Source organism: Acartia tonsa, chromosome 1 (genome assembly GCF_053477335.1).
Source record: "Acartia tonsa isolate MP-2025a chromosome 1, ASM5347733v1, whole genome shotgun sequence".
NCBI lineage: Eukaryota > Metazoa > Arthropoda > Copepoda > Calanoida > Acartiidae > Acartia > Acartia tonsa.
In genome coordinates this window covers 26622937-26637401 of record NC_137260.1, presented here as the reverse complement: position 1 = coordinate 26637401, position 14465 = coordinate 26622937, and the positions used below count along the sequence as shown (strand labels likewise).

Sequence of the window (14465 nt, the reverse complement as noted above, 5' to 3'; positions counted from 1 at the left end):
TTTTAAAAGTTACACCATCTAAAAATAAACTAATACTTGTAAACATCTAAAAACAAATTGCTTATTATTTTACACATTTAGGATATTTAAAAAAAAGTTCTATAAAGGATAGGAGGATAGGTGATCTTGAACATCACGCCTTAGCTAAGTTTTAAACATAAATATTTTGTTTGGTCTGCCATAATAGTACCAAATCCTTGGGATATTCATATGAATCACACAAATTGAATTGAATCCTTTGCTTACTTTTATATCCTTCCAAGAGAACTGTCCTAACACTATTAATGTGTAATGTGTATGTAAGGGAAGCAAAGCAAATGTTGTGAATTGTATCTTTCAACAAATTAATCTAATTCAATATACATAACTGGGCTCATTAGCCTAAATACAACAAATCTCGCCAGGCATTCAATTTCTTTTTAATAGTTGCTCTAAAAGTACTTACCCTTTTTAAAAGATTCCTGCACTATTAATAACTATAATAAAATTCACGTGTTGTGATCTATATAATAAGTAAAAATTATCAATTATTAATTAAAATGTATACCGGCCTAGCATTGGTAATTTGTCATTTTTTATTAGGCACTCTCAGCGGCCTCACCCCATAGTTTTTTTTAATACAAAGTGTATTTTATAAAGTAATAACGTACAGTTTTTCTTCTTCTTCTGAATTTTAACAAAATTTTTCAATAATTTAAACATCTATTCAACCATTTGAAAATATATGACATGAAATCATCTTTATTAAAGATAGAAGACTGCAAAATATCAAAAGTCTATAGAAGGTTAGTTTATGCTAAAATTGAAAGGAAAAGAAAATATTCACTCAAACATTGAAATGCATAAAATACTGTTATGATTAAGCCTGAGTGCAGACATCACTTTTTAGTAGCAACGCAGCTGCTCTATGGAGTATGTCAGGACGTTCGTCAACCCGTCAATAAAGGTGAAATAGACAAATGGCTGACCCTTCTCAATTAATTATGACTTTAGCCTCTTACACTGACCTCCCTTAAGCTATATTAATTCAAACAAATTACGCCTAAAGTTATCAATGAAATATTTATTTTTATTTATTATTCTATCTATGGTCAAATATAGGTATGATATATTTTCCAATTTAAAAGTTTACTGATTTCCTTTCTTTTGTAATTTCATAAACTTGATATTGCTGTGCTACATATGAACACAATTGTTCTTGTTTATACATTCAATTTTTTGTCGTGCCGCCAAAATATGCCAGGAATTTGAATAAAATCTGTGATGAAAAATTGTGTGATGCAAGAGGAGGAGTGAAAGATATAGAATTGGAGTAACTAGGTATGGCTGAGAAAATACAGGGTAGGGTCGAGTAGTCGGAAGAAAAAAATTACAGAGTTAGACAAAGAATTGTCACAAATGTAAAATTTATGTAGAATTGTAAACAAAACAGATCTGTATAATTTTCCTATTAACAAGGATGACAACATCAATGCTCAGTTGTCATTATCCTTTATAATAAAACAAATTTCTATTTTATATATCAGCCGAGAGATTCACATTTTTCCCCTAACGTCATGGATGAAAGGATATAACGACGGATAAACGGACGGTCAGACGAAGTATTAGAGTAGCTTCGCTTTAAAAAAAAAGACTTATTAGTCAGGAGAATAGCTTATTTCAGACTTATGTTTACATAATCATTGTAAGTCTCATTCATTGTATTTTTAGAATCTAGGTCTCTTTTCTCTGAAGTCAGTAAAGTATTTAGATCAGGGATAAGGGATGGGAAACCTGACCGAAAATTAGGTCTCAGCCTCCTTTTAAAAGTGATGGGGCAACTTTTCTTTTTTGCCTATAAAATCAACTCATTTCCCCCAGTTCCTCATTGGCTGTAGGCCAATATCCAATAGCCTGAAACTTGCTTTTAGCATTAACCAATTAATTAATAACAAACGCGTCCCCCAGTTCATTATTGGCTAAATTAATTCAACCAAACATAAATTTCTGCTATTAGAAAGACAACAATGGAAACTTTCTGCTATTAGAATGACAACAATATATATGACGTTCAATCACATCAACTTATTATTAAATTTACACATTAATAAATGTCCATATAGCAAAACATAAATTGAGAGATCGTTTTTTGAAGACTGAGTAGGATTCAACATTTTATACTTTAGAACAATGTGAAAAACTCATGTCTTTAGACAATTTAAAAGTTACATTTCATGTGGAATTGATAACCCATCTAAATGATCACAAATACATAACTAGTTCAATATGTAAATAAAAGTGTACTGTGTTTTGTTAAAAAAAAAATTTCATTAATTTTGGTAAAAATTATTGCACACTTAATTGAACTTTTCTGTTAATATTTAACGTAAAATAATTTTTTTTTAAATTCTTAATTTATATGTTTGCTATGGAACAATTAGTTGATAGAATGTTACCCATGTACTTATTCAATTCTACTTAATTTATTTATTATGGCTGGGGAGCTAAAGCGGTGTTTATTTCTATATACAAATTTTGGGGTGAAGTAGATCCCCCCTTAAAATGTTTGAAAATAAATCAGATTTAACCATCTCAAAAAAAACTTTTTTTTAAATGGGGGGGGGGGGTTGGCGAAGTAATAACGGGATTCTACTTAAAGCCACTAACATATTGGTTCTTTGAAAAGTTTTTATTATATTTTATGATAGGTGAAATCAACTACCTAAATTCTATTCTATACTTTTTTCTTTGCATTCATATAATAGCTATTTCATCATTGTTCATAGTTTTCAAATCTAACTACTGCGTCATCCCGAAACTAGTTTTTTAGGCCTAGTTGGAAAATAGGCCTGGAATAATATTTTCTTACGTTTCCCATCCCTTATCCCTGATTTAGATTGAAAAGTGTTGATTATTTATCACAAAAATTACATGGGATTTATGAATAAGTAAGCTGGATATTTTAAACAAAAATGTTTTGTATCAATATACTATTTTAAATATTAAATTTGCTGAGCTCGATCTTAAATGTGTAGCTGTTGCCGTTGCCGCTGCCATAGCCGTAGTTAGGGCCATAGTCGTAGCCGTAGCCGTCGCCACTGCCAGTGCTGCCAATAAAGCATGGCTTTTTAAAAGATTTTACAGCAGTGCAATGCCAGCTATAGATCTCTCAACTCTCCTATGGCCCACCAAAAAAAATATTTTTTAATTGGCGACGGCTATGCGTAGCAAATTTGATTTAAAGATCGCTATTAGGCTACACAAAGGGATTTGATATTGTTTATTCATCCATGTTAATTACAGACACTTAAAACTTCAAAATTTTATTTAATTTGCTGATTTATTTTTTCCTCAATAGTTCCCCACTACAGCGTACTGTTTAGGTTCAAAGGTTCATTTATTATTTATTAACTTTATGCATATCTCATGTATTGATAGCAAAATGCATATATAAGAGTTAATCTAATATTGGTCAGTTTTTTAAAACAATCATTAATTTTTTGTTATGTAAATTTTTGAAATTTTGAACGGATAACGTTTATAAAAAGCTTTTAATTCTTGTTTTTAATCATTTATCTGATGAATATTTGATCAATTAAAAAGGAAATCACTTAAAATAGTGGCTAAAAAGTGAATATATGACAGGTATCTAAAAAAGTTATGATAAAGATGTATGCTGTCAGCTTTTTATCTAAAAGCTGTAAAAATGTTCGTGCCCCATTTATTTGGTAATTTTTAGAAAGATAATCAAGCAAGTTCGGACACACTGTAAAAATTGCAATTACAAATAAAAAATATTTAATAAACAATACATTGTTTGCAATATTTAGTTTATAAATAGTCTTAACAGTCGGGTAGCAAATAGTTTGTCCTAGTGCTGGAAATTATTTTCTCGTATTCATTCGAATCCGGTGGATAGGAACCGGTTCTCATCCAAACGAATAAACTATGTCTAGCCCGTGCCTTCGGCACCTCGGGGCTAAAAAAACTGGTTTTAATCTTATAATTGTACATTCTATATCCGCGGAAAGCCGTTTATAATACGATGAAAGAAATAACTATTATAACGTTTCGAACTTTATTAGTCTAAATTATTATTATTTCATTTTAAAATTATATCTTACAGTGTATCTATATTTTATGTTATATGAGTTGTTTAAAAGGTATTTAGATTTCTTTGGCTTAGGTTTTTACACAAATATATTAGGCAAAAACAATATTATACACATTTATAATGTCTTATAAAACAATGTATTTAAAAAAAGTTACCTTTTTGTTTCCATAAATATCTCGAGCGTATTCCCATCTAAAATAACAATTTTTGGTATAATAAACCTATGTAACATGTTTCAAGTCTTATAATTTTTAGATATATTTAATTAAAACATCTTAAAGTATTTTAACCCATAAGTAACAAAATAAGTAATTAAAATTGTATAAAAACATCATACCTATAAGCATCCAAACTGTAAGAAAGATGGAAGTGTGTGACCCAATGCTTGTATCCATCCCTGCCTTGAGTCATGACCCCAGCCACCTCAGACTCCACCCCCAGGTCAACTAAAATCCACTCCCCCTCCTTGACATGCTCTGGACACCATGCCTGCCTGCCAGGTGCGTGCAGCCGAGCATATTTGACTGCACAGTTAGGATCTTTGGCTCGGCTAACTACACTGCTAGCCGCTAACTGCCAGTCCTTTATTTCACCTAAATCAAAAAATCATTTAAAAACGTATTTTTTTTAGATTATGTTATGTAAATTTCATTCAATATGCTGTGGATGTTGAAATAGAGAAAAATGAAAAGCCCATAATTATTAATCAGGTCCACCAAAGAACAGTTGTATCAAAGTTATTAAAGTGCTATAGTTGGTTGTCTGATGTGCTTCACAGTAAGGACATATATTTCTAGGCATTTCCAGCGAAAGATGCTTCACTGAAAAAAATTTCATTTAAGTTGCCAAAGTTATTTTTAGAATGTAATGAAAATAGTAAATCAAACTTTTTTTATTGGCAAATTTAATTTGCAAATAAAATTATAATTTCATGTTAATTTAATTGAAAATCGATGGAAGTAATCTGTAAAAAGTTGAGTAGCCAGCATAGCAAAGAAAAAGATTTGTCAAATAAGCGCTGCCACTTTTTATACAATTAATCAATCATCTCTTGAAAGATAAAAAGTTTGTTTACTAAGAATATACCCTTCCTCCCACGCTATAATTCAACAAGAATGGAGTCGCAACTATCATTCTTAGTTTATTATAAAATATTGAAAAGTTTTCGTTTTGAATATTAGCACAAAAAGTATAGTATAGATGTATATTCCACAAAACTACCTGCCCCAAGTAGCGGAGACCATTTTGGTCTGCAAGCCAATTGCTTTTTGTTCTCTTGTAGGGACTCGGCTGTGTTTATATTTCCGACGATATTAGCTGATTTCAAAGACCCAATACAAAACCGGGACAGGGTCCCTGCCCTAAGGAGAGAGTTAAAGTAATAAAAGTACATATAGACAAGCTTTTAACTTAATACTTTATGCATTACATATTGGAACATTGATTTGCGTATTTGGTATAGTCTTAGACTGCAACTCCCTACTTTTTGAAAAACATAATCACAAACACAAGCATCAAGAAATCAGGGATCGCCAACTTATCTTCATGCGGTTTTAGAAAGCTATTGCAAATTGTAAGTGCAAACCTTGATGGATTCAAACTTATTTCAAAATAGGTAGGATGTATGTCTGTTTGTTAGTACCAAAAGATTTAGAGGGCGACTGGGCAAGTTGATTTCTCAATATTGGTCATATGCTGTTATTTTATCAAGTGTGTTAGAATTTTAAAACAAGATTAATAAAAGTTAGTTTGATGATGAGCGTGCATTTAAAAGGTGAGATTTTGGGCACCCTCTTTCCCCCTAGCGTCTAAAATGCTCATTATGCCCGCACCCCCTTGTACCCTAAGCGACTGTTCTGAGATCATGGACGCATTAAAAGAGGGAAAACCTTTTGGCCTTTTTTCATGTCAGTTTGGTTTCAGATTTAATGGGATGGGGTTGAAAATCTGTCACTGGCAAGCCCCTATACCAAAACAATATTTATTTACCTGATAAGAGTCCCAGTGGTCTTGACCTACATTCACCAGAAATATGATGTGCCAGGAACAGGATGGATAATAGTATCCAGGGTAGCGATACTCGTCCAGGTTTGGAAAACTTTGGCGTCATCTAAACAAATCACATGTTGTATCATTTTATTAAAAACACACAAAAACTTTAGAAACACTTTTAAAACTAACGGATTTTTAAAAAAATATTTGGAGGATTTTTTGTGCTTTTATTATGATTAATAATTGTTATTCATCGCAACGTATTAAAGACATCGTTCCGCGGATAGTAAATTTCAATACTTGTTTATTGGTCCAATTAATTATAGATAGGTTATTAACGTTTTTAAACTGTTTTATAAAACAATTTTTATAAAAAGTCAGCTTCTTATGACATCTGTTCGTGTTTTGTAATCAATGTGATTAATCAAAACCTATTTTTTAAACTAGTTTCTGTTGAGTTTTAGAATTACAATACAAACACATAACATTCAAGAATAATCAAGATAACAAAAAATAACAATCAAGTTCGACTGTCTTCGTCGGTTAGGGCAATCTTTCTACTTCATGCATACTTAAAATTTCACGCAACTAACCTAGCTGCAGTAATTAAGTTTTTAACGACTTTATTAATGATTTTTTGGCCGAGATTCGAACTAATTACACACACAGTCTAGATGGGCATAAAATAAATAAAACAATACAAAATTTGCAATGTCAATCAAGTGAAGAATTAATCTCCCAATTAATAGAATTCCACATATATAGAATCATAAAAAATAGGTATTCACTCCTTTATCCACGAAGAAATCTTTATGTTACAAGTTTTTTTTTGAATTGGCGGTTGGTTATATAATGTCCAGACTTTTAAAAAATCAAGGACACAAATATGTACTTTGTGGATAAGATATTTGTTTGTGAAGATATTTAATCATCAAGATGAATATAAATCTAGCTATTGGTAAACAGGTTTCATCCCTTCCAATAAAGTAAATATAATAGAAAAATATCTCCAAAAGGTCCTTAATCAGTTAGGGAGTTGAATCTATTTTTATAGATGCAGAAATATAATCTATGATTATGGTTTGGACCCTCTAAAACTGTAATCTACCTTTCCACTTTCTCCTCTCTTGGTGAAGATATCTTCAACGCCGATACGATTTTTGAAATGTAAGATTCTACTTTCCCTTCTCTTGGTGAAGATATCTTCAACGCCGATACGATTTTTGAAATTTAAGATTCCACTTTCCCCTCTCTTGGTGAAGATATCTTCAACGCCGATACGATTTTTGAAATTTAAGATTCCACTTTTGCCTCTCTTGGTGAAGATATCTTCAACAAGAGAGGCAAAAGTGGAATCTTATATTTCAAAAATCGTATCGGCGTTGAAGATATCTTCTCCAAGAGAGGGGAAAGTGGAAGGGTAGATTACAGTTTTAGAGGGTCCAAACCATAATCATAGATTATATTTCTGCTTCTATAAAAATGGATTCAACTCCCTAACTGTTAATAATACTGAAATATTGCTTAAAACAATTACGAATTTTCATGACTTTGGGATTGTTCTTTGGTCTTTAATTGTAAATTGGCCTAAAAACTACCGAAACTTAATGATTATGTCACATTAGTAAGGTGGAATTTGAAAATTTTGACCAACATAAGTTCCAGTTCAAAAGATTTTTATTTTGTCTTATGCATTTGTAAGAACAAATGGTTTAGATTATTTCTTAATAATACATTTTTTGGTTTGTCTTTCTTGAACTTATTCGTTCTTGTTAAAGCTTAACCAATTTTATTTGTATAAAACCTATACATAATTAGCTTTTTACCCTTTCTATTATAGAATCAATTTACTAGAGACCAGTTTATTGTTTAAGAATAACAAGAACGTTGAAGTTTTGAATTAAATAGACAATAACAAGAACATGTTAAACGTTTTAATAGCCTTTAGGAAGAGTTCTGCAATTAGCCTTAAACCAGATATTTTTAAAGCTTCCTTGAAAAGTACAAACTAACAGTCGAGATCTTAAGCTCCAGACAAAAAAAACTTGCAATACCATTTAAGATCTATTTTGTGTATTTTTTAGGTAATTATAAAAAATAGACCAAAAGACTAACAAGTAAGACAAGAAGAATAAAAGATACGCAACTCACGGCTGGTTTTTTATTAAATGAATAAGTTAGGGTACAATGTTTGGCACTTTCGATATAAGTAAATGATAATAAAAAACCCATAGAATGCGATAATAACTTCAGAAAAATCGAAGAAAATAGTTTTCATACTTAATTAACGTTTTTAAGTTTTTCTTCAAAAAGTTTAGATAAGATGCCTTTAAAAGTCGTCTATGATTTTGTCAGGGATAAAAATGTAACTTTAAAATAAGAATTACAACATATTTTGTCAATTAGTACAAAGTAAAATTTTGAACATTTTATTGATCAGTATATTTTTTAAAATGTGAAGTAGAAACCTGAATATTTTATCATGAAAATTGTGTTATGATTTGATTGTCTGCTAGATTACAAGAAAAAAGATACTGACAGTACTTGTTGGTTCTTTAAAAAAAATTAGGTAGATTACTTTCAGAACCCCTCTTTTTGCAACGTTATTTTAATAGAACAGAGACGTAATCTTAGTGTACTCAATATCTAGACAGCCAACCATTGTTTTAGAATTGTTCAATTTTTTTAACTTCTGATAAAAACAGAATTAATGGTATTTTTGTAAATATTATACCTCCAAGAAATGGCTATACTTCCCAATCATATGTTGTGTGATATTTAAGAGGAATTATTTTGATATAATGTCATTAAAATATTCGTTGAAAAAAGTGCTATTCTAGCTTATACTTTACATTTTAATGTGTATGATAATTCAAATAAAAGATAATGAAGATTTATATTATATTTAATTGTTATAATTATAAAGAAAAACCTGGAAACAGTAAAAAACTGACTTTATTTTATTGACGTAGGGAAAATTTTGTCAAATATTTGAATAAAAAAGCAATATAAAACAAAATAAATTATTTTTAATATAGTCACAAAAAGGCTTAATGAGTTTAGGAAATATTTCATTCACTAATCATGTCATTTAAACTCTATTACATAGAATACAGTGTAAAAAGATGTTCTCGTTTTAATTTTAAGTAATTTCAAATGCATTTTAATACCTTTTAATGATTTATTTTTTGAAACATCTTTTTATAAAATGTTAATGATTTTTGAAGTTATATGTTAAAATGTTTTTAAATTATGTTAACATTTTGTTTTAAATGTAGAAAATTGGTAATTCTAAACATTCTAAAAATGATTTTATTAAATTTTCATCACTTAAATTGCATGTTTGATGAAATTTTCAACTGATAATTCAAGAAAAATCGTTTAAGTTTTATTATATTTTACTTTGAAATGTTAAAAAAATATATTATTGTCAAAAATGTGGAAGTTATACTTTCCTCAAAAAAAGACCTAAAACATGCAAATTAACACGTGTAATGAGATTTTTTTTCTTTCAGGTTTAATTTTAAGTAATTATTGATATTTTTTGTAAAAAGGATTTTATATAAAAAGTTTTAAAACTCGAGTTATGTAGTGGTTCTAAAAAAGGTTGCGAATTTATGCAATTTTCTTGCAAAAAAAATTTTCTAGGATTTTAAAAATAGCAAAGGATGTTATTAGACGTACTTACAGATACAATTGCTAAGTCATTTTGGCCAAACACTAAAATAAAGTTTTGACATCTGAGGGCCCATACGTGAACTAGAATTGATTAAGCCCAACCACCCATCCATCTATCCATCCCACTCACTCTATCTCTCTCTCTCGTGGTCAAATTATACAATTTTTTGTTGACAGTAATAAGTAGTTATATAGCAGGGGTAAAGAGCAATGTAAGTTAGTTTTAAAGTTCAAATAATTTAACCATGTTTTACCAGGAAGCATTTTGCTGACATGCAACTAATAAACTATCATCTGTAGTTTTAATAAGTCTACATAAAATTACAAAGTAGAACGATGTCTGTCTGTCTGTCCGTCCGTCTGTCCCTTAAGATCTCGATAACCACTGAACCGATCTGATTCTACTCTAGGGTATATAAAAATTGGTCCTGTGGTGAATTTAAGCTATTTTCTTGGGGGGTGGGACCCTAACAAATCTGTACAAGGCATCAGCCTGTAGCAGAGCGATTTTTTTTTTAACAAATCTGTACAAGGCATCAGCCTGTAGCAGAGCGAAACTATTTTTAACAAATCTGTACAAGGCATCAGGCTGTAGCAAAGCAAAATTTTTTTAACAAATCTGTACAAAGCGTTAGATTTTAAAAACAAATTCTATATAGGAGGGTTGACTTCCCCTTACCTCATAGAGCGAAGCCCCTAGAGGCTAGGGGCGAAGCCGCTAGTGTATTTCTACATTAAAATGTATATATTCCAATTTTAGCCATTATTTGACTTGATTATCCAATGAATTATTTTCAATGAAAATTTTAACTCGAGAGGGAAATAAATTAATCCAATTTATATGAGATACTTTAAAATTAACAATTTACCTGTTCCTTTCTCAAATATTATTTAATATATAAGATGTAAAAAGCTGAAGCTATTATGATAAAGAGGTATAAAATATACAGTCTTTGGGTAGATATTAAAATTTAATAATTCAAAGCTGTCGGGTCAAGTCCGTTCTGGGACCAAACTTAAGATTGTTTTCCAACGTAAACTAATCAATACACTAGATTTGTTTAAATGCAAATAATTATTATTTATAACTAATTTTAAATTTCAAGCTCCACTTACTTTCTTAAAAGTGTGTGAGATTTTTTTTAACTTGACACATCCCTTGTCAGTTATATGGGGGTCTAGGACCCTGTTAAACAGGGTGTTTATTGGTGTACAGGGTGAATCCTCCCCCCCCCCCTTCCGCTCCTATTTTTGACAGGGGGGTAATAATTCCCCGTATACATGCTTCTGTTCATAAGATGTGGAATGAATATTTTTGAACTGAAAGCATTGTAAAGCAAGTGTAGAACCTTGTTACTTGTTTACAACCTGATACAAAGAGAGGGTTAGGTTTCTGGTAAAATCCGTAAAGGTTATGTGTTAAAAGTAAAAAACAGTAGAAGAACGATAAAAATTAAGTTAACTTAAGAAAACTTTTTTTTGTCTATAATTCTTTTCAATAAGAAATACAATTATTTAGTGAATATTATCGTTCTACTACTAATTTTAAGCCTTAAAACACACAGCTTTCCGGATTCTACCAGAAACCTACCCCTCTCTTTGTTAATGTTGTTGGACATACTTAATAACACGTAATCACATATTGTTATCATACATAATAACACTTTTTTAAAGAAGCGAGCTATTCCGACAGATTATATTCGTCAGTCTGTCTTATTTAGAGAATTAACGCCTTTTTTATCGACTTAAAATAATCGACAACTTTATTTTCCGCTACTTTTAGCACAGTTTGTTATGTATTTCCCTTGCAATTTATCTGTCTATCTGTCTGTCCGTTTGTTATGCTTTTCTTCAAATCCAAAAACATTTTTATTTTTGTGTCTCAAATACAATGGATGCTGTAATCCTTGTTTATCTTTTTTAAGCAAGTGAAGAAAAACAAGTTTAAGCGCATAACGTGTGCAAGAATTATTTTTTTGCATGCTTCAAGTCAAACAATTATTCGAAGTATATTCATTAAATTATCCGTACTCATAAAACGCGTTTTAATTACGAAACTACTCTAATTAAAAATACCTCTCTGTATGTCTGTTGAAACGTTTATGGATGTTGTCATCAAACAGACACAACCTAGGATTTTTTTAAAGAAATGATGGGTGTAACATTTCATTAGCTCTTGTAAGGTTTGTTTCAACCTACAATTTTTAAAGAAATAAAGATATTTTTAAATTTTTGCAATTATTTTCATTAATTGTCTTTGAAAAATATAAGAAATTAAATAACATTTATTATGATCTTATATATCTAAATTTTACATCAGTTTTGGTTTTTGACAAATATATATTTATCTAATTCAATTTTAATCAACATACTTTAAAAAGCATAAGAATTTTTTTGGAATTATTTCTCTCTCTCTCTCTCTTTTTGTGTAGCTTGAACGCATGGAGACTTCAGGAAAAATAGCTTCCATTTATATTTTCACCCAAGAAAAGACACCCTATGATAAGATTTAATGTGCAAAAAGATGCAAATTGCAGTCAAAACATTTCTGGCATATTTCAAATGAACTTTTTCTCTTAAATTTTTGGCGCATTTTATGTCATAATTTGATGTTAGGAATGTTTGTGTTAATGAAAAGCAAAACAGAAATTGTTTGAAATATTTCTCAGCGGTGATTTTTCAGCTTGACATCTTTATATATTGACCAGGAATTTTAAAAAAAATTATAACTTTAAATTAATTTAATCAAACTTACTTTTAAAATAACTGAATTATGAAATTTGAAGCAGACAATTATGTCCTGTGCTATTTTGAGGCTTTTAGCTTTTTTCCTCTCAATTTTCTTTAAAGATTAAAATCAATGTTTAATCCCAAGAAATAACCGCACAAAGTGGTTGGTTGATGAAATAACATAACTATCAAACCCTACAAAATATTCCATTTTTGCATTATTGACAAAACTTGTCCTTCACATAATTTGATACACAGAGGGGTTATTTTGTTAATTATAATCGGGGCGAGGAAAATCAATTTATCGTCCATTGTCTTATCTCTCAAGAACCCTGGTTCTCATTAATTTAAGTGTATTATTAATTTGCTCAACCTAATTGAAATTAAAAATAGATTTCAACTCGAAAGCAAATATTTTGATAGTAATATACCTTTTAGAAAAATTGGTTATCCTATACAAAGGGATAAGTTTTTTTTTGAAGCTTAAGATTTTAATAACTATAGAATTGCTTGAGTTCCTCTTTATAAAGAAGCTTTACACAGGTACAAAAATGGTTTTATGCTATTTAAGCTTAGATTTAAGCCTTTAGATGGTTTTAGGCTGTTTTATACCATATTCTTTCCCTTTTAATGCAGAGTCCCTAGATGCTTGTGTGCATCTGCTAGTACAAAAGTGGTTCGTGTTTAAAACCTTAAGAAATCGTTTAAATTGTCTCAATAGAAAAATCTCCTGACAACAAAAGAAATAAAATCTAAACATTAAAAAAGTAAATTCAAGTCATTTTTGTTGCATAATTTTCTTGTTTTCTAGTTTACTACTAAATTTATGAAGTTTATCTTCGTCGGAGACAGAGAATGGTATTCTAATAATTAACATATAGAGAAAGGACACACGACTGTATATATGATACTAACCCCAAAAGTTCAGGAATTTCTTTTATCATTTGTTAGTATAAAAACAAAGTGACAATGTCCCAAATTTTAAATAAGGGGTAATTTTGTCCATCATAATTTACCCTTACTCATAGTTCATTGTCATTTCCTTTTATCTATGAAAAAAAACAGCAAAACATTATAAAAAAATAGATTTGAATATCTTTTTAAGGAACTTATTTGAGTATGAGAAAAAATGTTTAGAGTATTAATTGTTAAGAATACATTTTGTTGTGTAGTTTTATTTTATAAAACATTTAAACCTGTCCCTAAAATGTGCATTCAATTTATGATCAGAGTTTAGTGTTACTTCGGAGGGAGGTCGATGGGCCACAATTTTAGATGTTTTTAAATTTTTTTAGATATTATAAAATACCGACAAATGAAAAAAATATATGTACTAAAAAGACAAGCAGATGCTTGGAGAAGGTGGATGTATCCACCTTAATGGCAAAATTAAGGGGGTTCACATACCCTCTACTCTAACCTTGAAAAGGGTCTACAACCTCCTAAAACAGCCAAGGGGAGTGTCAAGGTAAAAAAAGGCCCACCTTAAATATAAAGGGGCGAGACGGACACCTGTTGGGGTTTATCTACCCTCAATAAAATGACACCAGTCTTGGTGTCTGAATTAAACCACCCTTAAGCTCACACACCCCTACACCCTCCTCGATTTTAGTTCAAGGGGGTTGTAAAAATTCGTGTGCGATTCGTGCATCTCTCCACTGACTAAACTCTGTGCACGCCACTGAAACCAAGCCTTTGCCTTATGTTTGGGTTTAAGATTTTAAAAATGTAATAACAGATATATGGACAATAATTTAACAAAAGTTCAAAGTCAGGTAAAATAATCAAATTAATTTGAAAATTGTTATTTTTTTATTCTTTTTAGTAACTATTATTAAAAATCTTATTCCTATGTTTTTCCTGAGGTATTGTCCTTTTCTATTTCCTCTTAATTAATAAAGGATGTATAAAACAGACATTTCAGAACTTGAAAGTAATGACATTTATTGGTGTATTTTTTTTGCAATATTTG

General features: G+C 30.0%; 1 protein-coding gene across 2 annotated transcripts in view; it reads right to left on the bottom strand.

The window, feature by feature from the left end:
- The window catches only part of LOC145316226 (lactadherin-like), a 45587-nt gene that overhangs the window by 28664 nt on the left and 2458 nt on the right, over positions 1-14465 (bottom strand). The window contains exons 2-4 of one of the 2 annotated variants that reach the window (XM_080156605.1): positions 6083-6203; positions 4431-4686; positions 4249-4285 (exon numbers count right to left, since the gene is read on the bottom strand). In XM_080156605.1, coding sequence (XP_080012731.1) covers positions 4249-4285; positions 4431-4686; positions 6083-6203 — 414 coding nt within the window. Of the gene's footprint in view, positions 1-4248; positions 4286-4430; positions 4687-6082; positions 6245-14465 lie in introns of those variants that run through there. The other variant, XM_080156611.1, reaches the window with a different exon arrangement.